At 34.1% G+C, this 26,763-nt stretch overlaps 1 protein-coding gene across 1 annotated transcript in view; it reads left to right on the top strand.

The window, feature by feature from the left end:
• LOC145293923 (twisted gastrulation protein homolog 1-B-like) overlaps nt 1-26,763 on the top strand; it is a 115,250-nt gene that overhangs the window by 44,220 nt on the left and 44,267 nt on the right. Inside the window, exon 2 of the mRNA XM_080140746.1 lies at nt 26,180-26,413. Within this exon, the coding sequence (XP_079996872.1) occupies nt 26,191-26,413 (223 nt within the window). The 5' untranslated portion in view covers nt 26,180-26,190. The remainder of the gene's footprint in view (nt 1-26,179; nt 26,414-26,763) is intronic.

The raw sequence follows: 26,763 nt of genomic DNA, 5'->3' as shown, positions 1-26,763 counted from the left end.
CTGTTTAGAGCACAATTGAATTTGCGTCTTAAACTTTAACTCAAGCATTTTATATATAAAAAATAAAATTTTTAAAATCAACATTAGGTTCTGTACAGTATAGTGTATTGTGGACTAAGTCAATACGGGAAGGCATGTGAAGCTTCCTCAATGTACACTGCAATGGGTCCTCGTCCAGAGCAGGCAATCAATTAATTTGATTGAAAAATGGGCAATTTCACTGATTTCAATGAAAATAAAATATAGGAGTGTGAAACATTCGTAGATAATCATTCAGTCCCAGGCAACACATTAGGTCTCCCTGCTAGTAGTTTTTAAAAATAACTCTACCTACTCTTGGTTGTCTCTTTATTTTTTATTTTTTGCTCTTAACTCGCATTTCAAAAGTTAAATCTAATTTCAATACAGAATTTCAAGAATTTGTCCCAGAATGGAGAATTGTCTATGAAGTTTCTAATTGTATTTTAGTATGAGTTGGCAGTCATTTTTAATCTATTATATAAATCTCACTTGTCTGTTTAAATGTATGTATGTCTGCCTAAAACTTTCGACAGATGACGGATTTTCATGAGATCGGTATCGTTTTGAAGCTCTACCCTTCGGATGACAAATATCGAAAAATTGGCTAAAAACGTTAATTCTTTCACCCTCAACTGGCCATTTTTCTACTAGGAAGGGTTGCTTTTTTGCCGATAGGTTCAAACACCATCCCCTCTTTTCGATTCACTAGCCTTAATTTGAACTTTCGCCACTTTTGGTTTGGCGATGGACACAACAAGCAAAGACGTCACTTTTTTTTTTTTTTTTTTTAACGTTCTTTTCCTCTTTCACGGTACAGGTTTAAGCCTGCCTGCATACTACCACTTTTTTGCTCAACACACACCTCTAAACACTCGGGGAAACTCCGGGGATCCCCTCCCTCTGCTAGTCCATCATATAAAAGTCAAAATGTGTGTGCTTGTGTGTGTGCATTTTTTTTTGTATGTCCAGCAAAGTGTTTTTTCGGGGGGGGGGGCTTGGGAGGGGTCACTCATTCTTACAACTTTTTATATACTCCATAGATATCTCTGATTTACGAAACGAGGTCATCTCTATCTTTTATTTGGGCGAGTTTTATGTTACAAAATTCGCACTGTGATTTCATTTCTCTATGGCATGGTGTTTGACCCAGAAAAGCAGACGTTGACGTCCGTTTAAGCACCTGGTTTTTTAACCGTTTAATTTCAACCATTCTCACTTCTCTTAGTGTTGCGGTAATGTGTCACACTTTCTTTTCGGCCTTCGCCTCAAGGCTTTGGGTTCAAGCCTACCTGCCTACCAAAACTTTTTTTTCTTTTACACCTCCAAACACCCGGACACCGCCAGCCACCCCCGCTAGTCTATAAATATAAAAGTGAAAATGTGTGTATGTATGTATGTTCGCTTTTTGTGTATGTCTGTAAAAAGCTTTTTTCGCTGGACTTCTTGGTCGGCTCATTCCTTAAAACTTTTTATATCATGTCTAAATGATAATATCTAAGAGTTACGAACAGAGGTCTCCTGCCTATTTAATTTGCCCGGCTTTCACGCGCTATTTCTTCTAGATTTTTATAGCGTCCCGTGTATCTTTAGTCTTTCAGTATAAAATAAGCGATAACTGGCTTGCAGCCGCGTCATGTTTCAAGGTCAAACATCATGCGACTTAAGTTTCTTGCACCTGTCAATTTCATTTTATAAACGTTAAATTAAGATGCTCTTCATTCCTCTTCTCTCGTGGCCGAGATGGTTAAATCGCAGGGTATTTTTCCATTTCATTTCAATCTCCACGTCAAAACCTATTTTCCTACTAAAACTTTTTTTTCTTTTACACTTCCAAACACCCAGCCAACGTTTTTTTTTTTTTTTTTTTTTTTTTTAAACAGGGTTGTTTTGATCACCCCCCCAACACACACACCTACAAACATCCAGGCCACATCAGGTACCTTCCCCACTAGTCTATAAATATAAAAGTGAAAATATTTGTGTGTGTGTGCGCACGTTTTCGTGTATGTCCAAGAAAGGGTTTTTCCAAGAAACAATCGGTCGCCTCACAACTTATTAAAACTTTTTGTATCGCGCCTAAATGATAATATCTACGAGTTAACAACCGGGGTCGCCTGTCTATTTAATTTGCCCGACTTTGAAAAGATAAATATTGAACAATTTTCGATCGCCGCATGTGCATTATGCTTTTTCGTATAAAAAAGAAGCGAACAGACTCGCGGTAAATAAAACACTGTCCCGCACTCAGTTAACGTCATTAACTCGTCAAAAACGGGCACCTGCCATTAAACGTCACACTTTTTTTTTCACACTTTATTATTTTTCAACTGCGCATCAAGGCTTCGGTTTTTTTTTAAACAAACACCCAGGACACCCGGCCAACGATTTTTCTTTTTATTTACCCAAAAACACGCACACCTACAAACAGCAGGGAAACGCCGGGTAACCCCCCCCTCTAGTCTATATATATAAAAGCGAAAATGTATGTATGTTCGCTTTTTGTGTATGTCTGCAAAAGGATTTTTTTCGGCAGCTTCTCAAAGCCGTCGCTCATTTTTTAAACTTTTTATATCACGTCGAAATCATAATATCTACGTGTTACAGACGAGGGTCGCCCGTCTATTTAATTTGCCTGACTTTGAAACGTTAAATATTCGACATTTTGGGATCGCCGCATATTGCTTTCGTTTTTCGGTATAAAAAAATGCGAAACTCGATTCGAATACCTGGCCCATGGCCAGTGGTCTCTAGAAACCGATGTAACGTTTGGTCAATGTCGGCTTACTGTCATCATATCAGACGGTTGCTTTCATTTCGAGATGAGACACTCCCCTAGTAAACGAGGGAGCTGGTTTTCCCCAAAATTAGGTAAAAACAAACAAACCGGGTTATTGACCTTATTAAAAACTGTCTTGCAGAAAATGTTAACTGCTGAATAGCTATTACTTGCACTGTCTTCGTCGTAACGCTCGCACAAAATGTTAATTCTACGACTTCCACTTGACGTCATTTAGTGCGGGCACCTGTCAATTCTCTTAGTTAAATGAATTCAAACTTCTTTCTTCTAGCTGGCCGAGTGGTTAACGTGTCATATTTTTTTCACATTTTATTTTCCAACTTCGTCTCATGGCTTTATGTTCGCTTTTGTGTATGTCTGTAAAATGCTTTTTTCCTAGAAGCGATCAGTCGCCTCACAACTTAAAACTTTTTATATCACGTCTAAATGATAATATCTATGAGTTAACAACGGAGGTCACCTGTCTATGTAATTTGTTCGACTTTGAAAAGATAAATATTCAACATTATTCACTTGCCACATGTGAATTAGGCTTTTTCATATGATAAAAACGACACTAATTCTGGCGGTATTTTTCTCGGCATCGTGCCGGGAAACGTCCAGGAGCAATCAGCTTTCATCAATGTGGGGACAAACTCCTCTTATATCAGACAATTGCTATTCAATCTGGACAATGGGGAGCTGGGTTCCCCCTCCCCAATATCTGTTGGGGGGAAAAAAGAGTCAAAGTTGGGTAAACAAACCCAAACGCTTAACTGCGTGACTTTTATTTGACCTCATTAAAAAGAAGCAGCAGAGTTAACTTTTATTGCGCCCACCTGCTTTTTAATACTTAAATAAATAAATTCAACGTTTTCCGTTGTATGTCGTGGTGGTCCAGTAGTAAACGTGGTACGTCTTTTTTTCCCCACTTTAATTTCCAACTTTGCCTCAAGGGTTCGGGTTCGGGTTCGATCCTCATACTCACCTACCAAAACTTTTTTTTTTTTTATTTTAACCCCCACCCACCTCCGGAGTTTTGATTTACCAAAAACCACACACACACACCTCCAAACACCCGGGCATCGCCGGGTACTCCCCGCTAGTCTATATATATATATATATATATATATATATATATATAAAGCTAAAATGTGTGTATGTATGTATGTATGTTCGCTTTTTGTGTATGTATTCAAAAGCCTTTTTTCCGGTGGATTCTTGAGGCCGTCGCTCATTTTTAAAACTTTTTCTATCACGTCTAAATGATAATATCTACGACTTAACAACGGTGGTTGCCTCTCTATTTAATTTGCCCGACTTTGAAACGTTAATTATTCGACATTTTCAGATGCACGTGTTGCATTCATTTTTCGGTATAAAAAAAAGCGAAACTCGATTCGATTGGTAAACGTCTACTTCGTCATATCAGACGGTTGCTTTCATTTCGAGACGAACCCCCCCCCCCAATAAACAAGGAGCTGATTTTCCCCAAAATTAGTTAAAATCAAACAAACCAGTTTATTGACCTCATGAAAACTGTCCCGCAGAAAATGTTAACTGCTGAATAGCTATTGCTTACGATCACCGCATGTGCATTAAGCTTTTTCATATAAAAAAAAAAGACAACAGACTCGCGGTAAATAAAACACTTTTTTTTTTGTTTTTTTTTTAACAACCAACGATTTTTCTTTTTATTTACCCAAAAACACACAGACCTACAAACACCCGGGCAACGCCGGGTACTCCGCGCTAGTCTATATATATAAAAGTGAAAATGTGTGTATGTATGTATGTGTGTTTGTGTGTCAGCTAAAAACTTTCGACAGACACAACGAAAATTCACAAACTCTGTATCATATTGAAGCTCCACCCTTCTCTCGAAAAATATGGAAAAATAGGCCAAAACATTCATTTTTTTCACCCTGAAATCGACAATTTTCGACAGGGTGGGGAGGGTCAACAAAACCGGGCCTCTCGCGACGATGACCGGTTCTACGCATGCGTCAGATGACGTCATGACCTGATTTACTTTAAATAGTTGGAAAACTGACTAAATTTCATGTACGTCGCTTTAGCTCGTTTGGTTAACGCGTTTGTTCGTTATCTAAATATTTTGGGTTTGAATCGTGGTGTGAGATGTCTTTTTTTTTTTTTTTTGATTTTTTTTAAATTTAAATATTGAACCAGTGTTATTTAAGCCATTTTTCACGTAACGTTCGTTTTTCTGTTATTTTATTTTTTTTTTTTTACTTCGCTTATCCACCCCCGACCACACACCCAAAAACACCCGGGTACCCACCGATTTTTTAAATTTTAATATCGAAACAGGCTCATTTAAGCCATTTTTCACGTAACGTTCGTTTTTGTTTTCTTTTTTATTTAACACCACACACCTCCAAACACCCGGGTACCTCCGCTAGTCTATATATATAAAAGCGAAAATGTATGTTCGCTTTTTGTGTATGTCCAAGAAAGGCTTTTTTCAGAGAAGCGGTCGGTCGCCAAACAACTTTTTAAAACTTTTTATATCACATGTAAATCGTAATATCTCAGTTAACAACGGAGCTCACCTGTCTATTTAATTTGCTCGACTTTGGGAAGATAAATATTCAACAGTTTTCGCTCGCCGCATGTAGGTTAGGCCTTTTCCTATAATGTTTCCCCCTACCCCCAACGTCTTGGGGGGAAAAAAAAAAAGCATTCCCACACTAAATGAAATACTACCGCTCAGTCAAAAGTTGACCTCATTAAAACGTGCACCTACCAATTTAAGTAATTAAATAAATTCAAGCGTGTTTCTGTCAGTATGTCGCAGTGACGAAATCATTAACGTCGTATATTTTTGTTTTTCAAACTTTAATTTCCAACTTTGCCTCAAAGGTTCGGGTTCGATCCTCATACTTACCTACCAAAACTTTTTTTTATTTTAAACCCCACCCCCTTGGAGTTTTGATTTACCCAAAACCACACACACCTCCAAACACCTGGGCAACGCCGAGTACCCCCCGCTAGTATTTATATAAAAGCGAAAATGTGTGTATGCATGTTTGCTTTTTGTGTATGTCTTCAAAAGGCTTTTTTCAAAGAGCCGATCAGTCGTGTCACAACTTAAACCTTTTTATGATCACGTCTAAATGATAATATCTATGACTTAACAAAAGTGGTCACCTCTCTATTTAATTTGTCCAACTTTGAAACGTTAAATAGTCGGCATTTTCGGATCAGCACATGTTACTTTCGTTTTTCGGTATAAAAAAGCGAAACTTTATTCGAATCACTGACCCACGGCCAGTGGTCTCTAGAAAGCGATGTAACGTTTGGTCAATATCAGCTTATCATATCACACAGTTGCTTTCATTTCAAGACAAGACACTCCCCCTAACAAACAGGGAGCTGGTTTTCCCCAAAGTTAGGTAAAAACAAACAAACCGGTTTATTGACCTCATTAAAAACTGTCCCACAGAAAATGTTAACTGCTGAATAGCTATTGCTTACAATCGCCGCATGTGCATTAAGCTTTTTTGTATTAAAAAAAAAAGAAGTCAACAGACTCGCAGTAAATACTGTCCCGCACTCAAAGTTCACGTCAATAACTCGTCAAAAACGGACACCTGTTTTTTATTTTTTCACACTTTACTATTTTTCAACTGCGCGTCAAGTCTTCTTCTTTTTTTTTTTTTTTTTTTTTTTTTTTTAACAACCAACGATTTTTCTTTTCATTTACCCAAAAACACACACACCTACAAAAACCGTCCTCTCGTGACGACGACCGGTTCTACGCATGCGTCAGATGACGTCATGACCTGATTTAATTTAAATAGTTGGAGAACTGACTAAATTTCATGTACGTCGTGTTAGCTCAGTTGGTTAGCGCGTTGGGTAATTAAATGTTTTTGGTTCAAATCGTGGTGTGACATGTTTTTTTTTGTTTTTTTTTTTTTTTTGTTAAATTTAAATATTGAACCAGTGTTATTTAAGCAATTTTTCACCTAACGTTCGTTTTTCTGGGTTTTTTTTTTTTTTTTTACTTCGTACCCACCGATTTTTTTTTTTTTTTTTTTTTTTTTAATTTTAATATCGAAACAGGCTTATTTAAGCCATTTTTCACGTGATTTTTTTTGGGGGGGGTTTAATGTTCGTTTTTCTGTTTTCTTTTTTGTTTTTTCGATTTTTAGATTTAACATCGTTCGTTTGCCTTACGTTAGTTTTTTTTGTGTTTTTTTTTTTTTTCGATGTTTTGATTACCCCCCCCCCCCGCTTAAGTTTTAACATTCGTTTTTATGTTTTCTTTTTTTACTTCGCTTATAACAAACAAACATGGTCATTGACCTCGTTTGCTGAATAGCTATTGCTTACGTCGTCGTAACGCTCTACGACTTCCGTGCGGGCACCTGTCAATTTGGTTTTTACTTAAATAAATTCAAACATCTTTCAGTAACTCATTCTGTCTGGCGAAACGGTTCATGTGTTTTTCACAATTTATTTTCAAACTTCGCCTCAGGGCTTTGAGTTTGATTCTACCAACTTTTACCCCCCTCCCCCCTCCGGTTTCTTTTTTATTTGACAGTACACACACCTCCAAACACCCGGGCAACGCCGGGTACCCCAGCTAGTATATATATATATATATATATAAAAGACAAAATGTGTGTGTGTTTGTATGTCTTGCAAAAACTTTCAACAGAGGCGACGGATTCTGACCAGATCAGTATCATTTTGACGCTCGACGTCTCGGACAACAAATATCGAAAAATTGGCCAAAAACATTAATTCCTTCACCCTAAACTGGCCAGTTTTGTACAAGGAGGTGTTGATTTTTTTGCAAGCGATTTTTGCAAGTCATTGTATCAGTTGGATTGAGTTCACTTAATTTCAATTTTCCAAACTTCCGCTCGCGTCATGGAGCATTGTAAGATGTCAGGTTTTCTTTCACTTTCTTTTCCACTTTCGTGTCACGGGTTCAAGCCGGGTTTAACATTGAAAAGGTTTATTTGTGTGTTTTTTTACATTCTACATTTTCCTATTTTTTATCAAAATGAAACGAAAAGCCTTCATTTAGTTTCTCCACCTGTTCTTACTATGAGGTGTTGGGAGTGTCTATTCTGAAAGCCGTTCATAACATGAGGAGGTTAGGGGTTGGCTAGTAACGACCACTGTACTTTAATTTTTTTCCGGGGGGGGGGGCTTCCGCTGTGCAACGCCGGTTAGAGGGTACTGCTAGCATATATATATATATATATATATATATATATTGTATTGCTGTGATTTCCTAGATGTTAATCCAATAAAACTTCCATACTTATAAAATCATGCTCAATAACAAGTAGAGCTGTATTATTAGATTTTATTTATTTGTACAAAGATTATTGACTACATTTTGAAAATCAAGTGTTAGCGTTTCAAATACGAATGTATGCGTCTTTTTTTTTTTTTTTCTTCCCCTTTAATGTTTTCTGGGAAAAGGAGGGGAAATCCTGTGCTATTCTGGCAAAGTATTGTAATCTTTTATTGATAATAATTTATACTTTCCCTCCTTTAAAAGAAAAAGACATGGGGGGTCTTATTTGAAATCGGTGTAGACTAGTAGTCAGATGCTGCTGTATTTCAAAAGAAATCACAGCTGAAACATGCGCAATGTGTAATTAATGTTCGATAATAAAGAAAATTATATTCTATCTATATATCTATAAAAGTGAAATTGTGTGTGTGTACATTTCCCTACCAAACTACTCTGTCAATTTTCAATATACAGACTTGAAATTTGGCATAAGGGGTATTGAGATTTGGGAAAATATTTTAAATTGGTTTTCGGCCTGAAATTTGGCTATCAAGGAGTCAAAGTTCAACAATTTGACCTTTGAAAACTCTACCAAACTCCTCCGCCAATTTTAGATCTAAACACTTTCAATAAATTTTAGATGTAGGTTACTTGGACATGGACCAAACTTTTTAGTTTGTTTTGAGCCCAAAACAGATGCTAAGGAGTCAAAATTGGGGTCAGTTAAAAAAAAAAAAATGGCCTCTGCGGCCTCTACCAAATTACTCAGTCAATTTTTGGTCTAAACATTTGAAGTTTTACATAAAGTGTATCCAGACATTGGGCAAGCTTTTTAATCGGTTTTTGACCAAAAATTTGGCTGCCAAGGGGTCAATGTTCAAAAGATTTGACCTTTGTGGTCTCTAGCAAACTATTCAGCCAATTTTGCGTGTAAACAGTTGAAATGTTACATAAAGGGTATTCAGACATGCAGCAAGCTTTTTAATCAGTTTTTGGGGCCAACATTTAGCTGCCAAGAGGTCGAAGTTGACCTTTGCAGACTCTACCAAACTCCTCCGCCAATTTTGGGTCTAAGCACTTGAAATTTTAGATGTAGGTTAATTGGACATGAGTCAAACTTTTTGATATGTATACATATGTACATAGTTATGAATAGTACATAGGGCCCAAGCAAAGTTGGGCTAAACTGCTGGCATATATATATATATATATATATATATATATATATATATATATATATGAGAGAGAGAGAGAGAGAGATACTTGTTTGTAATATACTGAATTTTACTGGGTTCGTATAATTCAGTAAATTTTCATATACCAATGAATTTTAAGCCAAAGAAAGATGACTTAAAATGTAAGCAACAAAATTATCATATTACATAATTGAGCATTAATATACTGTATTAACAAAACCAGGACTTCAAAAAAGGAATTGGTAGCAACAAAAAGTGTATTTCATTGTAAGTTACAATTGTTTCAATACCGGTTGGACAATTTCAAGCATTATGGCGTTTGAAAATTTTCACATAACCAGCCTCTCTTCAGACATCTTGAATAAAAAACACTTTGACAATAGAACATTGTTTAAAGAAATTTCCCTTAAAGAAAAGGAAGCATGCGACAAACATTTACCCTGGACACATCCTTTGTCAAAAGCCCATTTAAATATTAATATATCACCTAATTTTCGTATCCTTATTTAAAAACCTGTCATAAGAAGTTTCCACAAAAACCCGTAGCCATTTAATATCTTTTAATAATACTAATCATTGGATTCCTAAATTAGATTTCTATACTTCTTTATTTCACATAATTAATTAAAAAAAAAAAAAATTTTGAATTTTATTTTTATATTTATAATATGGTCAGAACAACCTTGCTATAAACGTTACGGTTATTTTTAGTTTCGTATTCGCCCATTGGTGGCTTCAATGTTTACAAAATATCGATTATCTTATTTAGATTTAAGACCAGTTTAGGGTTCCTATTTTATTAAATAGGAAAATAAAGAATGACATTACCTTATATTTATTTAATCCTCGTATAACATTCAGAGTTAAGGATCCTATTCTATTTTTTATTATTTAATATTTTATTATTCACTTTCGTTCATTAGATTATAATGTGGTTCTCGATGGTTGTGAAAAAATAAATACGAAGGGAGATAATCCATCACGTTAATTATTAGTTAAAAAATTATATGGAACAACGGTCGAATTAAGTACTTATAACAGTTAAAGTAAGAGAACTAGGGCCGTTTGATGTTTCAGGTCTAGTAAATACTAAAAAGCGTCTATGATTTATTAATTAATTAATTTAATTAAACAGATACAGAAAAGGCTATGATAGCTTATTTAAAAAATTAAAATTTAAAGTATATTTTTAATCTTAAAACTGATTATTTACCCATGGGTTTAACCTACATCTGCTATCCATCCATAATCTACTGGGGTTACACATGGCTCCAAAACCAAAATTACAATTCGTGTATTGTGTTCTTGGGGGTACCTAAATAAAATAATATTCTTTAATAATTATTCTAACAACAAAACCACCCAATAGCTACACGTGTGCTTCACTCCGATGAAAAGGTGTCTACCCTTGCATTTTTGGATAAAAACATTTCGAACAAGAGTAAGTCAACCAGCAGGGATTCTACAAGCTTTAGTTGCCAGAGAACAATATCAATTAATTTCCAATTCACTAATTGCTAATTTAACTTTTTAATAATTGCTAGTTTATTGTTAAGTTGTTTTATTGAACTGGAAACGGTACCACTTATTTCACCATCAATACTACTACAACTAAATACTAAAAAATGCTTGCCGTTATGGAACAGTGTTTCCAGTCTTTGTTGAGCTTTATACTTTATCTATATTTTTTCTCCAGATTAGAATAATAGAAACTATATTTGCTTATTAGATTTGGACTCTTCATTTAGATTGCATCATACCCTGCTATTTCACTCTAAATTAAAATTTGATCCTAGCATCCGAGGATCCTTATTGTTATAAAAAGTTATACCTCAGTTACATTTAAGGCGTGATAGCAGAAACCTATTCCTGTGAAGACATCCCTGTATAGCATCTAGCCTTTTATTCAAAATTTCTTCTTTAGAATTCACTATGTAAAAGGCTTCGAATAAACATAGATTGCATCTTTTTGATTTCCCAGGGCTATACTTCCTCCCCCTATCCACTACTGACCATTTTAATTCAAAATCTTTATTGTTTCTATTAAGTTCCCTGGCCCACTCCCCTAATGCAATTGTACTCCTCTTGTAATCTTTTATAATATTAATATATATATATATATATATATATATATATATATTTGTGTTTGAACAATTCATTAGGAATCGGAAAAATTGTTAATTTTTGGTGTATCAGGATTGGAAAAATTTGTATCTATTTCCAATGCCGAAAAAAAAAAAAAACAATGTTTTTGTGAAAAATTTTATTGCATTGATGCACTTATGATAAATATTTATTGATTTTAATCTACCAACAAAACTAAAATCTATCGATCACTCCCTCCCCCTCCATTTTTACATTTGCATATATTACATGGGTTTTTATGTTAATCCGAATAAAAAATAAAATATGACTCTATATCTAAATATTTAGAGATTATAAAAAATCAGAATTGAGAATTTAGATCAGAATCTGTAATTGTATTGGAATCGGAGGAAAAAAATCTTGGAATTGTCTCCTGCTTTTTTTCTGTTGATGCTTCTATTTGTGTGGCTGATATTAAAAATATGAATTATTTACTTTCAGACTGAATAAACAAATGGAATTACAAAGTCAAAAATGAGACTTCTACAGAATTTGTATCTGTGCATTAGAAGTGTGACCATCTAACCCTTTGATTAATAAGCCGAACATAAACATAAGCATCAACAAGCAGAAAAAGCAGCATTATATATAATATAATGCCGAAAATAAAATTCCAATGATTATATATATACACACACGCACAAAGTAGAACCCAGAGATACGGCATTCCAGGTTTGGGACTGTAAGGTTAAATCACTGTACGGTGGAGCCTAAGCAAAATTTTATACAGTACATATTAAAAATTAGTAATAAAATACAGTACAGTATATAATACCCATGTATATAATCAAATAACATTATAAATAACACCGTAAGGCAAGGCAAATAGCATAACCAAGGGCCAAAAAAAACATTGTATTCTACATTGTAACCTGAAAAAAGTGGATCCATGGGTCACCGTATCCCAGGGTTCTACTGTATATACCAAGAAAAGGGCATTTTTTTAGATATCAAAAATGTCTCGGCTTCTATAAAGAATTAGAAATAGTGATTCTATTCAATATCAAATTGCATCTGTTTTGGTTTTGATTTTTTTATTATAAAAATATGAACTGCTCATTCATGTTGACTTACAACAAAACAGTTTGTCACAGATGTTATTGGTTTCTTGTCCAAAGAAATATGAAATTTACATCGTAAAGACAAGAACATCTACGGCTACATTTATTTTTGGTAATTTATTGTTCTATTTAAAACTATATCTACAATCATCAAATTATTGTTCTATTTTAGAACTATACCTACAATCATCAAATTATTGTTCTAATTTAGAACTATACCTACAATCATCAAATTATTGTTCTATTTTAAAACTATACCTACAATCATCAAATTATTGTTCTAATTTAGAACTATACCTACAATCATCAAATTATTGTTCTATTTTAAAACTATACCTACAATCATCAAATTATTGTGCTATTTTATAACTATACCTACAATCATCAAATTATTGTGCTATTTTATAACTATACCTACAATAATCAAATTATTGTGCTATTTTATAACTATACCTACAATCATCAAATTATTGTGCTATTTTATAACTATACCTACAATCCAAAGTGTAGTATCTGTTCCGGCAGATGCTGCAAGCTATGACTAACAAAGACCAGCTATGACTAGCAAAGACCAGATGTGGGGGCAACCCCACATGCCTGACCTTTAACCAGCTCCCATTTCCCACCTCTCGGGAGCTGGTCCCCTTTTTCCCTTCCCCCTCCCTTCACTCCTCACATTAAAAATCGGCCTTGTGCCTAATTTGCTCGGTGGGGGAGCAAATAAATACCATCTGTTCTTCAGATGCTGCACTTCATTTTCTTGTTCTCTTTCGGTGGAGGAGAAATCCTTCACGACTGAGACAATTTTTATTTTTGTACCTTTTCTCCACGTTAAAAAACGACCCTGGTGTCTAACTCTGTCCCGTGGGGAGGCATAGTAAATAGGTACAATCATCAAATTATTGTGCTATTTTACAACTATACCTACAATCATCAATGGAAATCCAACTTGATTTAGTCATGGAGGAACTGAATAATCTTGGATACTAAGATAATCATTTTTTTACGTGTTCTTTCTCCATTTTGCTTTTAATTTCTCTCTTCCACAAGTTTTCCAGTTCCAACAGTAATTACATAAAGGGCCGTTTTCTGTGTGTATGTATCTGTGCATGCCCAGCCAAAACTACAAACACACAAAACAAAACACCCACCAAGCTTGTATTTTTTTCATCAGCATTGCCTTGGATGAATATCTAAAATTTTAAATAATCATTCTTTGACTCTGATTTCTTGAGGGGCGGTCTGAGGAGGGTCATCCGGATAGGGGGTTTCATTTTTCTTTCATTTCACGTACTAAAGGGAAGTAACTCTTTTTTTTTTTTTATCAAAAGGTTACTTCCATATTTCCTTAAGGAATCTATATAAGACTTGTTTGAATGTGTGCATGTTGAGAAAAAGGAATGGGCTGGGTGGAGAGAGGAAGGGGGAAAGAGAGAGAGAGATAAAGAGATAAGTTTTGATAGAAATGTGTTACACTTACTATAGTCCTACGAGTAAGTCATTAAGCAAAATATAAGTGTAAATCCGAAAAAACAATCTTCTTGGTGACAATCAATATGAATTTTGCCCTACAAGATCTACAGCTGATGTGCTGATAAATATAATCTGTGAATCTATCAATAGGGGCTTCAATTCCTGGGTGATAGCTCTTGATATATCAAAGGCCTTTGAAAGGATTTAGCACAAAGGTTTGCTCCAAAGCTTGACAGCTAGAGAATATCTGGAAATGTTCTTTCGATTATCAAATCTTTTCTCATCGAAAGCTCTATAAAAGTCCGAAGCACATATGATAGAGAAAGTAGCAAAAAATAAATATAAGTTCAACTCTCAAATTCGTATTATTTGAATTCATCGGACTACTGTTTTCATCTTGAGTGTCATTTTCACGACGTTTTGGTCAGTGTAACCTCTGGTCTTCTTCAGGTGTATCTTGTCAAACTCTGTAATTTGGGCAGAATTTTGAACGGAACCCTTAATTTACTTCACAGGGATAGTGTGCTCTTGTTCCGCTGTGGTGCAATGGTTAGAGTATTTGGAAAAATTAATTGTAAAAGTGACCTTCTCAAGAAGGTTAGAGATTCAATTCTCAGAGTGGACAACCAAAAATACAATTGCAAATTACTTAGGGTCTCTATCCAGTCACGGCTGATGGAACGATAACATGCTACCTCCTATGAAGTAAATAAAGGCTTCTGTCTGAAATTCCATCCAAATTCTCGAGTTTGACAGAAACATTCCAGAGTTTGACACAATACACCTGAAGAAGGTCGGAGGTTGCATCAATCGAAACATTATGAACATGACGCTCAATATGAAAATAGTACTCCGATGAATCCAAATAATAGGAATAACCAATCCTCATCTCAAAAATTCAGAAACGTAAAACTCTCAATTCTCCAAAACATGAATTTCATGACTTGAGTAATCAGACATAAATGATACAAACTCAATTTATTTCCCTTGCTGAACATTCGATGTCGTCCTAGCTAGTCATGTCTAATTCCTCACTTCTGGGATAAAACTTCCTCTTTTTATTTCAATAAGAATCTACCCATGCAAAACGATGTTCATTTGCGTAAGTGAACTCTCGTTATTTCTAGGGCTAAAACAAAGGCATATTCTTTTCATTGTTTTGACTCTCGAGTGTGTGTCCGTTATCTTATATGCTTTTATATAGTGTGATGTGGTTCTCAGTTAATTGTGTCTAACCGTGTCAGATATATACTCAAGAGTCAAAACAAGGAAAAGAATATACTGTTGTCATAGTCTTAGTCATTAGAGTAAGATTATATCTTGTAAGTAGAGCTCTCTGGGTTCACTCCCCAATCGCGAACTGGTATGGTGATTGCTACACATAGCATCAATGCCAGGGTGCCCCCAAAGATCTATACTGGGATGGTCTTTCAAATAATATTCTGAGATTTTCTGTTGATATTTATGCAAACAACACAACTATCAATGGCAGCACGTTGAAGAGCATTGATGATGGTTCCCATTCTTTCTTTTCCGGCTTAGTGTATGTGGTGCAAATAAGCAGGGAAACGTCTTGCTACTTTTAACACCTCTACAAGCAAGCTTTTCTCTTTTCACCATCAATGTTCGGATCCTTGTTTCTCTTCTACTGAAATAAACTGATCTCTTCTCAAGGAAGCCCCCATCTTTGATAAGCTTCTGGGACTGACTTTCTTTCTTCACCTAAAATAAAACACTTATATCAAATCTGCTATTGGAAGAATCGTTGGATCATTCTACCATTCTAGAAAGTACCGCACTTCTACTGCAAATCTGTATAAGAGCCAAATTCGTCGTAAGGTGGAGTACCGCTTGGAGCACGCCTTGTGATATTCCAATCTCCTGCTTTATGTATAGTTAATCTTTTTTATGTTTGCTAATAAATGGGAAGGGAGAGAATGATGGGAGCAAGTGTGATAAACACAATAAAATCAGAGCAAAGAAGGAGATCAATTGGCATTCAGTGAGAGGGTAAGAGTGATAGAAATCTATATCCTATATATAAAAGCGAAAATGTATGTCTGTACGCTTTTCCTCGATGTCCACAAAAGGCTTATTTCAGAACTTCACAACTTAAAACTTTTTATATCATCTATAAATTGTAATATCTCACACTTAACCATGGAGCTCGCCTGTCTATTTAACTTTATTGACTTTCAAACGTTAACTATTTGACATTTCCCGCATCGGCACGCGTTACATTCAGTTTTCGGTATAAACAAAAAGCGAAACTCGACTCTAATTACTGGCCGAAAGCCAGTGGTCTCTAGAGAGCTAAGTAACGTTTGGTCAATGTCGACTTCGTCATATCAGACGGTAGCTTTCATTCATTTCGAGACGAGACGCTCCCCCTAATAAACAGGGAGCGGGTTTTTAAAAACAAACAAACCGATTTATTAACCTTATTAAAAACTGTCCCGCACAAAATTCTAACTGCTGAATACCTATCGCCGTCACGTCAATCAAAAATGCGCACCTGTTTTTTTTTTTTTTGTTTTTTTTTGTTTTTTTTTTACACTTTACTATTTTCCAACTGCGCATCAAGGCTTCCTTTTTTTTCACGGGCACCTGTTTTTTTTTTTGTTTTTTTTTCTTCACATTTCGGGTTTTTTTCACACACACCTACAAACACCCGGGCAACGCCGGGTACCCCTCTCTAGTATATATAAAAGGCAAAATCTGTGTGCACATTTTTTGGATGGTTTTTTTTTTTTTTTTTTTTTTTTTTTTTTCCTCGGGGTTTCTCCGTGGGGTTACTATTTCTTGCAACTTTTTATATACCTTGTAGATTGTAGTATCTATGATTTGTGAATGCACATAGCATCTAGATTTATTTTGTTGCAATATTTTGGATGTATAATGTGGTATGATCCCACAGTCGGACGATTCTATTTATAAACGATGCTGCTAGGAACTGATGAATCAAATTAATTCATGTTCTGCTACCAACCAATCAGAAACCAGAATTGCTCCATAAATATTAAACCTTTTCTGTAGCAATTTCACATGTTTTTTTCCGTCTCGACACGGTAAGAATATTTTGCTCTGTGGAACTGTCTACTGCAAACAAGTCACCTCTCAAGACTTCTGTGTAACAACGAACCATCAGAAACTGTTCTGTCTATTGCAAACCAGTCACCTCTCAAGACTTGTTTAGAACAACGAACCATCTGAAACTAAACGTGGCTTACACTTCTAGAGGTTATGCGCCCAGCGTGCGTCTTTATTTCGATGGATCCGAATCAAAATTCGAATTGTGGCAAGTTAAATTTCTAGGATATCTCCGAATCCAAAAGCTACACAAAGTACTTCAAACACAACTTGAAAACAGAAACGACCCCAACTTCATTGAAAAGAACGCAACTGTCTTTGCGGAATTAATACAGTGTTTAGATGACCGAAGTTTATCACGTGTAATGAGAGAAGCCCTGGATGATGGCTGCAAAGCATTAAACATATTAAGAGAGCATTATTTATCGAAAGGAAACCCCAAAATTATTTCTTCATACACTTAACTGACCTGTCTAAAACGAATGGAAGCAAAACTATTACTGATAAGAGCCGAAACGACTGCAAATTCTTTAAAAATGTCTGAAGTTATAAATGACCGTGTGTTAATTTCCATCTAGAAGTGTAAGCCATGTTTAGTTTAAGAACAGTTTCAGATGGTTCGTTCTAAATAAGTCTTGAATCAACTTTTACAAAATTCTTGCTATTTCGGCTCCCCTCGTGTGTTCGGCTTTTTCATATAAAAGTGAAACTAATCTGAAATGAAGGCAGTGTTCCTGGCTTTCATTCCGGGAATGTTCAGAAAGCAATAAAGCTTTGAGCAATGCGGAAGAAACCTTATATCAGACAATTGCTATTCAATTTGGACACTCCCCTTTTTATGGGGAGCTGGTTTTCCCCAACGTTCTAGGGAAACGAAAGCAAAAAAAAATTGCCCCAAAGTTAAGTGCGGGATTTCATTCCCCTATGGCACGATGTTTGACCGCATTAAATTTACGCACGTCACTTTTTATTCATTTAATTTCATCCATTCTCATTTCCCTACCTTCGTAACGTCGAGGTAAGTTATCACGCTTTTTTTCCGCCTTCGCCTCAAGAATTCTGGTTCAAGCCTACCTGCCTACCAAAACTTTTTTTTTTCTTTTACACCTACAAACACCCAGGCAATGCCGAGCACCCTCGCTAGTTTATTAATAAAACTTGGTGAGTAAATTGCTAATTTGAATTTTTTTTTTTTTTTTTTTTTTTTTTTTTTTTAATCTGTTTCAATCCCAAAAGAAAGCAATATTTTTGCATTTTATGTGAATAAAAAATTATCTAGGAAAAAGGTTTTTGGAAACAAACGTTGCTTAAGTCTGCTTTAGTATAATAGTAAGTCTATAAGTTATTTGTAATCATTACTAACCCGGACATAAATTATTTTTAAGGAAATACTGTTGGGGAAACTAGTCCAAAACTTATTTTACGTTACTCATTTGTGACCTAGTTGCATTTAAAAACAAAAAAAAAATATAAGCCAATTTAATGTTGCATAATCGATGTTAATTTTGTAATTGTTTAGACATTTTGTATCTGCTTTTTGAGGCCATTAAATTAAACGTTGCTTGCTCTCTTCCATTCTGGTTCTGTACTTTCTTCTCTCCTCAGATTAAAAATGGCTGAACGTTCTTACTGGCTTAAAAACTTTTAAAGTTAAACATAAAATAAAATTATTGCTAATAATTCACAAATGATAAGGTAACGCGAAATAGTTTGTGACTAATTTCTCAACACTAAAATAATTTATGTTGGTTTTAGTAATGACTAGCAGGGCTACCCAGCGTTGCCCCTGGCCACATATGGAACATTTAAACTTCTACTTCCCTATCTCTATCTAACAGTCTCCCTATCTTACCCTATTTCATCTTCCTCGGTTTACCTTCCTTTCAACCCCCTCTTTCTCCTCCACCCAGCCCATTCCTCTCTAGCTGAACATGCATGCACACGGGCAACTTATCTTTATATAATAATCCCTCCAAGAATGAGTCAGTAGCTTCTTTTAAATGAAAACCTATTCAGAGATAGATTTGGAAGTTGATTCCTAAAAATACACGCCGCTTACCAAGTTTGAAAGAAGTCATGATCCAGGGGAGATAACTAGCATTATCTTAAAGATTTGACTAAGTTGCATTGTCAGCCTGATATGATATATAATTAGCTATATTAGTTGTACTTACCTATGTTTCATTCAGGTTCTAAGTAATGTTGTCAGTAATGTTCCTAAACTATAAATATTTTATTTTAAAGTGGAGAATACTGGCAGACGTACCCGTTCCGGTACAGGCTTATAATACTGTGATATAGTTGGACCTTTTAATAAGTGCAAGACAAAAGCTTACAAGTTACGTTGTGAACTTGAACTCTTTTTTACTAATGACTCGCTTTATCAAGACCAAAAGCCACTCGAGGATAAGGGGTCAATGAAGTGGTTTGATTGTCAGTTAAATACTGATTAATCTTATGAGAGGATTGAAAATAATGAAATTAATAAAATTTTAATGACTTATAAAGATTGCTTTATGACGAGTGTTTATTGACATTTGATCTGAAGTTGACCATGTTGTAAATCTCAGGGAAGCAATCTTGTGGCAACATGTTCTATAGATGAAGTGTTTATATAAATGCATCTAAAAAAAAAAAATTTTTTTAATGTAGTTTTTAATCTAGTTACTGATGTTTTAGGTACAAGAATTAGTATTCTTTTATATTATTTTGATTGGAATTTATTATTGAGATGAGTATTATTTATATTAATTTATTGCGGACTATTATTCTCATCTTTATTGGTTGTTGTTTCACAATGTTTTGGCTAACCATTCCTCTGGCTTTCGTCAGGTGGTAACTGTGACGGTTAGGAACTTTGAATCTCCTAACTGCATTCTCAGCAATTACTGCCATCCGTAGTTGTTGTCGTCTCACCACGTTTTGGCCAAGTAAGCCTCTCGCCGGCTTTGGGTAGGATTGAAACTGAGAATGCAGTTAGGAGATTCGAAGTTCCTATCTGTCGCGGTTACCACCTGACAAAGACCAGAGGAATGGTTGGCCGAAACGTTGTGAAACAACAACTAATAAGGATGAAAATAATAGTCTACAATAAATAATTAATTCTTTCTTTTATCCTACTTATCATTCTAAAGGGTTTTTTAATGTCAAATTTGGTGCCATTAAGCTTTACTTTTTATGGTATTCAGCATCCTAATGGTTCTTCATACTAATTTCATTTTTTTTTTTTTTTTTTTTAATACAGTGTTTGAGATTTAACGTTGGTGGGGGGCGGTTAAAGTGTCATATCTTGATCAATAATTGTAGTCTCGAAATTCAAAATGATTTTATTAAAGGATACTTTACTGAATACAGTTCACTTGAAAAAACCTGAGCCTTCATATTGCTGGAATTCTATAGTCTATTGAAGTAAATTTGTTGTTGGGGGGAGAGGGGATTAGGATACTTATTAATATGCAGAAAAAAAATGTCAAACACTAAGATATTTTTATTTCTTTTCGTTTTCTTAATTTTTACTCAATGTGTTTTGAAATATTGATACTGATGCATCCTTTGAATCTAGCATAACTTAGTGTTCACTCGGCTTTCCCCAGAACATGATGTTAAGTCAGATTATGCTGAGCATCATCGATGAAATCATAACAACGCTATGTAAAAGAAAAGAGCAAAATGTTAAATGTAGAAATATCAAAAAAAGAAAAACCTACCATAATTTTTATTAACTGTGAAGAAAAGGTTATAAATGCTCTCTTTTTTTTCTTTTTCTTTTTCTTCTTCTAGTCAAATAAATAATTGTAGTTCAAAGGAACAAGTTTGTTTATTTTATTTTTTATTTATTTTTTTTAATTTTTTTTTTTTAACAAGTTTAATTTAATTTTTTTAAGAGGGAAAATTGGGAAAGAACTTTTTTGTTTTTCAAGTATTTTTTTTTTATTATTTTTTTTTTTTTATGACGGAAAATTGAAATAAACTTTTATTTTTAAGTCCCGCTTGCTTTTTAGGATTATTTGGATTAGGATCTTTTTTTTTTTTTATCAGTTCTTTTAAGTATTTTTTGGTAAAAAAGTTAAAACAAGAGGATGGGTTAGGTTTTTTTTTGTTTGTTTGTTTGTTTTTTATTTTTTATTTATTTATTTATTTATTTATTTATTTTTTTTTTTTGTCGAGATTTAGCAAAGAAAGTCCCAGTTGGGATCGCTGGCCACTATTGACACTTCACATCTCAAGCCATAACCATCGGTCGCTCCCTCTTTTTGCAAGATTGCACTTGTGGCCACTTGTTGCACATTATATTGTTTTTGCCAGTAGATTTCGCTGTTGACAAGTCAATTACAGCGTCCTGTAGCTGTTGTTGGCCCAAAACGGTCGAATTCATGTTTTGCTCTTCTCTTCCTCACTGACTTGCATGTAAGAAATGGTGGCGTTTTTTATTTTATTTTTTTTTTTTTTAGCCCCCCCCCCTTTTCCAATATTTATCCAATTTCTCATCTGCTGCTCAGGAGTAGCACTTGCGCACACGTGCGTCGAGTTGAAACTAAGCGGGCAGCGTTGCGATTGGCTGATCACCATGTTACGTCAGACAGCAACTAAACTCTAGCTGCTGACGTCATGTTCCGGTGAAGCCAAGCAAGTGCTGAGTTACATCTGGTTCAAAGGATATTAAATCATTTCTGTAAATGTCATTTTCTTTCTTGTCAGTTTGTTTGTTTGTTTTTTTTATGTACCTCCCCCCCCCCAAAAAAAAAAGAAAACAAAAAACAAGATATATTGCTACTTTGGACGTAAGGGGCTGCTATTTGAGATCATATCTAACAGAGGACTTCTACAAATTAGTACAGTCATGGAAGCAGAAAACAGAGAGGTAATTGCAAAGTCTAGCAGTTCGAAGGAAAAAAAAAAACTATTAATATAGAAGGCTTCTCAGTATCTATGCACCTCAACAGTGAAGGGGTGGAGTTTTTCGTGTCTGGTATGCACATATTTTTTGCTTCAGGTGTCATTTGATTTGATTTTTTTAGTTTGAGGGTAATATATAGTGGGGTGAAGTGGGTCAATTTGATGCCAAATATGTACACACAATTTGACAGTGGTGAAAATCAATGGTAGGCTCTCAGTCTTGTCTATATGTGGCCTCAAGAAAGCCCTCAAGATAACTGCAGGGTCCATTTCTATGTACTACATGGCATTACAACCATCCCGAAATACTACCAAGGAGTTAGGGCTCCTGTACTGTCAGTTATTGAGGAATTTATTTCATATCTACCTACTATTATATAAAATTAACTTTCTGTGTACATGTGAGTTCATTCCCTGTAGACTCCATAATAGTTGGGCTGATTTTTATGAAATTTATATGCCTGGCAGTGTTCTCAGATAGGTTTTGTAGTGGAATATCTTTAAGTATCAACGATTGAAATAATCCGATAAAAGAAGGAACAGATGATTTTGACTAAAGTTAATGTCTTGTACAGCTTAACATCACAAGTGTGTTTGAGAAGTTTTATTATTACACAAGCCGAAAGGCCCAACATATAAAATCAACAGTAGGTTCTTTGATATGATGGGGGAGTAGGTGTTTGAAATGAATGTTTATGTTTAAAGCACAATTGGAGCAATATATTCGACTTTTTTTCATTTTAAACTTAATTTAAGCCATTAAAGAATTACCAGTAGGTTCTCTACAGTGCAATGTAGACTACAGTGTATTGTGAACTAATTCACTGTGAGGAGGCATGTGAAGCTTCCTCCCAGTGCACCACAATGGTTCCCCAACTAGAGCAATCAATTGATTTGATTGAAAAATGAGCAATTTCACCGATTTCAATGGCAATAAAAACATGGGGTGTTAAACATTCATTGATCATCATTCAATCCTGGGCAACGTCTGGTCTTTTTGCTAGTGTAAAATAAAGTGAGATTTTCCCTTATATTAACTGGTCTAGCTTTCTAAGCAAAATATATTGTTTAGTCAGCAATATTGTCAATTCTGCGAGAAAATAGCTTTTGATGGCTTTAATAATGGCCATCGACGCCTCCTTATCTTATTGGTATTTAGTTAAGTTTTTCTTCTCTATGCACTATAAATGTCCTTTTTTTTTTACGCTTTCTTAAATTGGGAATATCATTAATATTCTTTTTGAGTTTCTTAAATAATTCATTTTGTAAACTTTAATTTTAAGAATATATATATAGTGAATAAATGACAAAACTATATTCCAAAATTCATGATGTTGATGTTGACCATCTTATAATTTATTCCTTTAATTCAATTGACATTTGCAATTGTAAAGATGATTAACATCATGAACTTTAGAATACAGGTTTTTGTCATTTATTCACTATATTGCTCTGTAATTACATTGAGCTTCTTAAATAAGGATTGGTATATATCATAAGAATATATATTTCTACAGAAATGTGTGTATTATAAGTTTTTTGTCCGCAATTTTGGTCAATTATTGGTCCACATTTTCAGGAACAAAAACATTTAAATTCTGAAAAGTTTATTTTTCATCCAATCGTTTTGCTTGCTGATTTGAAAAATACAAATATTAAGTCTTTATCCTTCAATCCATTCAAACACCAAGAAATAGCAGCAGTTTTAAAAGACAGCACATGAAAGTTGAAAAGTATATTTCATTTTACACAAGAGGACAGGCAATTAGGTAATCATGTTTGTAGGTAGGTTTAAAAAAACTTTTCTTTTTTTTTTCTTTTTTTTTTTTCTGTATTCATCTGAGTCTGGTATGATCCAGGATATTAAAACAGTGCATGTGTTCTGGTATGTATTTTCACAAAAAAGATTTTTTATTATATCTTTACTATTTGTTATACTTTTTTCCTTATAAATAAAGTACAAATAAGAAAGACGGGTATAAATCTATGTAGACTTGTCCTAATGTGCAACATATTTTATAAAAAAATTTGGTGCTTATTTAGGAATTACACTTGTTTTTTGTTTAAAAAAAAAAAAAATCTTTGATGTACATACTTGTCATGGAATGAATGTCATATTCCAAAAAGCACATAAATTGATCAAGTTGTTTTTAACTAAGAAAATCAAATTTTTGACAAAGCAAAATGTAGGGATTTGATCAGGCATGTTGAATAAATAAGAGGGAGACAACTCAATTTGAACTATCGAGATCCAAATAATGATACAATTTGTTATTAAAATTGCTAAAAATTGTAAATTTGGATTTTCTTAAAAATACTTGATCAGTTTGTGATTTTTAGAATATGACATCTTAATTCTGTGACGAGTAAGGTTCATACGTCAAAAATTTTTCTGTATTTTTTTTTTAATAAGTGAAATTCTAAAAAGCAGTAAGATTTTTAAATATTTAAATAAACTTTAGATTAAAGCAAGAAAATCAAAATCTAAAACAATGTGTTAAACTTATTGGCAATATAACAGCATTAATGATTTTTATTAACATTAATTTAATATTAATTATTTTTTCTAAAAACATTACTGAATTTTATGTCATTTAGAAGTAATTTTTACAAAATAAAAAAATTAATTTCATTTAAAAAAATCTATCAATAGTGCAGTTATCTTCATTTTTTTTTTTTTTTTTTTTTTTAAGCATAGTGAAAGAGTTTTTTACCAATTTTGTGGTTGCAATCTAGCATATGTAAGACAAGTGCGTTTTTTTGTTTTCTATTCATATATCATCTTGTCAAAGGAGCGCCATGGTTCTCTGATGTAATACCTGCTACACGCACTATATTTTGTGCTGTAAATGCCAGCTTGTTGTGTAGAAAGTAGTGTCAATACTTTTGTGCTTGTTGAGATTTCTAGGGATTTAAGAGATAGTTTGTACAGTTCTGAATCTGCATTTGGACAAAGTGGTGTAGACATGTTTGTTATGCATTTTCCTAGGTATTTATAAAGCATGCACTTTTTTTTTTTTTTTTCTGACATTAATGATGTATCTTGAATGTTTTGGAGATTTGAATTAGATTTCAATATTCTTATATTGATCAGCTAGGTACCGAGTGCTGCTTATTTTCATAGCATATAGGTAAATACCTGTTGCAAGGCCCATGTGGTGGGAATTATGTTTGTAGGTAGGTTTGCAATATACTTGAAATTTGGCTACCGTGTTTTGGACTCTGTAGATAAGAATGCTTATGACTTCTGCTCTTTTTCATGCATATAATATTTACAGAAGGTTTGATGAAATTTAGTTTTTTGGTAATGTTTTATGGAAGAGGAAAATATACTGGTTATATATCTGTAGCATATAGTATTTGCTACCCCTTTTTAGTGTTTGTTAATTGTATTCATTAAAAATCGATTGTGGACTGACAACTACAAATAGAGCTAGAGTGTCTATTATTAAAAGCATGTTGAGATAAGAATTTATAATTTTGAAAGAATTTTGTCTGGACAATCAAATTATTTTTCTAAAGGAAAATTCCTACCGTACGGATTTTTGAATACTGAAGTTTTGCCTATGAACATAAATTTCAATATGGATTTTATTTATATATTTCATACATAAAAAAATGGCAACCTTTTTTTTTTTTTTTCTTGTTGTGGGAAATTCAGAATTAGTTTTGATGCCTTTTAAATTTGCATTGGAATTTCTGTCTAGAGTTAAAGTAGAGTAATGACGTTCATTTGTGTGCCTAAATAAAAGCCAGTATTTTGAGAACGAGCTACTAATTAGGAGAATCCAGACCAACAAATCTCTTTTTTGTTTTTCTATCTCTTTTCTCTCCCTCTTTTCCTCTCTCTTAAGGAAAAAAAAAAAAAATTCCCCCTTTTTTATAAACATTGTTTCTTAAAAATATAACTGTTTAGAAACCAGTCAAAATGCAGATTTACTTTATAAACAAGCATTTGTTTAAATTCTAATTTTCGATTTGTATCCTTGACTTCATCAGGAAAATGCAGACTTTTTTTTATTATTTAAAGCTGCATGTTGTTACTTAGCTGTAGGGTTCTGTTCAAATATTGAGATTTCTATGTCTTATGTCGGATTCCAGTGATTCTGTGCCCGGGTGCGCGCACATGTGAGTTAGAAGCGGATTTTGACTAGTCTTTAAACCGTTATATTTTTCAAAATCTCAGTGCATTCAAACAGTGGAAATATTTCAATGTTTCTCTTTTAATCTTTGGTTTCAGTTTTTTTCAAAATGGACGGCATGTGCCAGCGTCTGCTGCTGGGTCTTTGGACATTACTGTTTCTCGTGCTTCTCTCACACGCCTGCAACGACGCCATCTGTGCAAGTCGTGTGAGTAAATGCCAATTGATCAAGTGCTGTGAATGCGACATGTCAGACAAGAAAAACTGCTCGTGCTGCCATGACTGCCAGATTTGCCTATCTCGTCTTTATGCCGAATGTTGTTCCTGTGTTGGTCAGTATCTCAAAGATTCTTTTTCTTCACATTTTTTTTTTTTTTCTTTTTAGACTAGAGCGCACATTCCAAACTGGGCAGCACCAGAAAGCATCCCTGGATATTGTTATTCGTGTGAACATTTTAGGATTACTGTCGTAGAAATAACTTTTGATTACTTCTTATCTAATGATGTAGTGAAATTATTATTCACACGTTTCCAACTGATATACTTATCTTGCAATCTTTACAGCGATTCCTTCGCAATTTTTTCACATAGTCTTCAGGTGTTTACTTTCAGGATATTTGGAATCCTCCTTTTTTTTTTTTTTTTTTTTTTTTTTTTTTTTAGTAATACATTAGTTTTTATT

Source organism: Euprymna scolopes, chromosome 15, assembly GCF_053919585.1.
Source record: "Euprymna scolopes isolate OS-2025 chromosome 15, ASM5391958v1, whole genome shotgun sequence".
NCBI classification, from domain to species: domain Eukaryota; kingdom Metazoa; phylum Mollusca; class Cephalopoda; order Sepiida; family Sepiolidae; genus Euprymna; species Euprymna scolopes.
The sequence above is the reverse complement of the archived record's forward strand: the minus strand, read 5'-3'. Positions and strand labels throughout refer to the sequence as shown.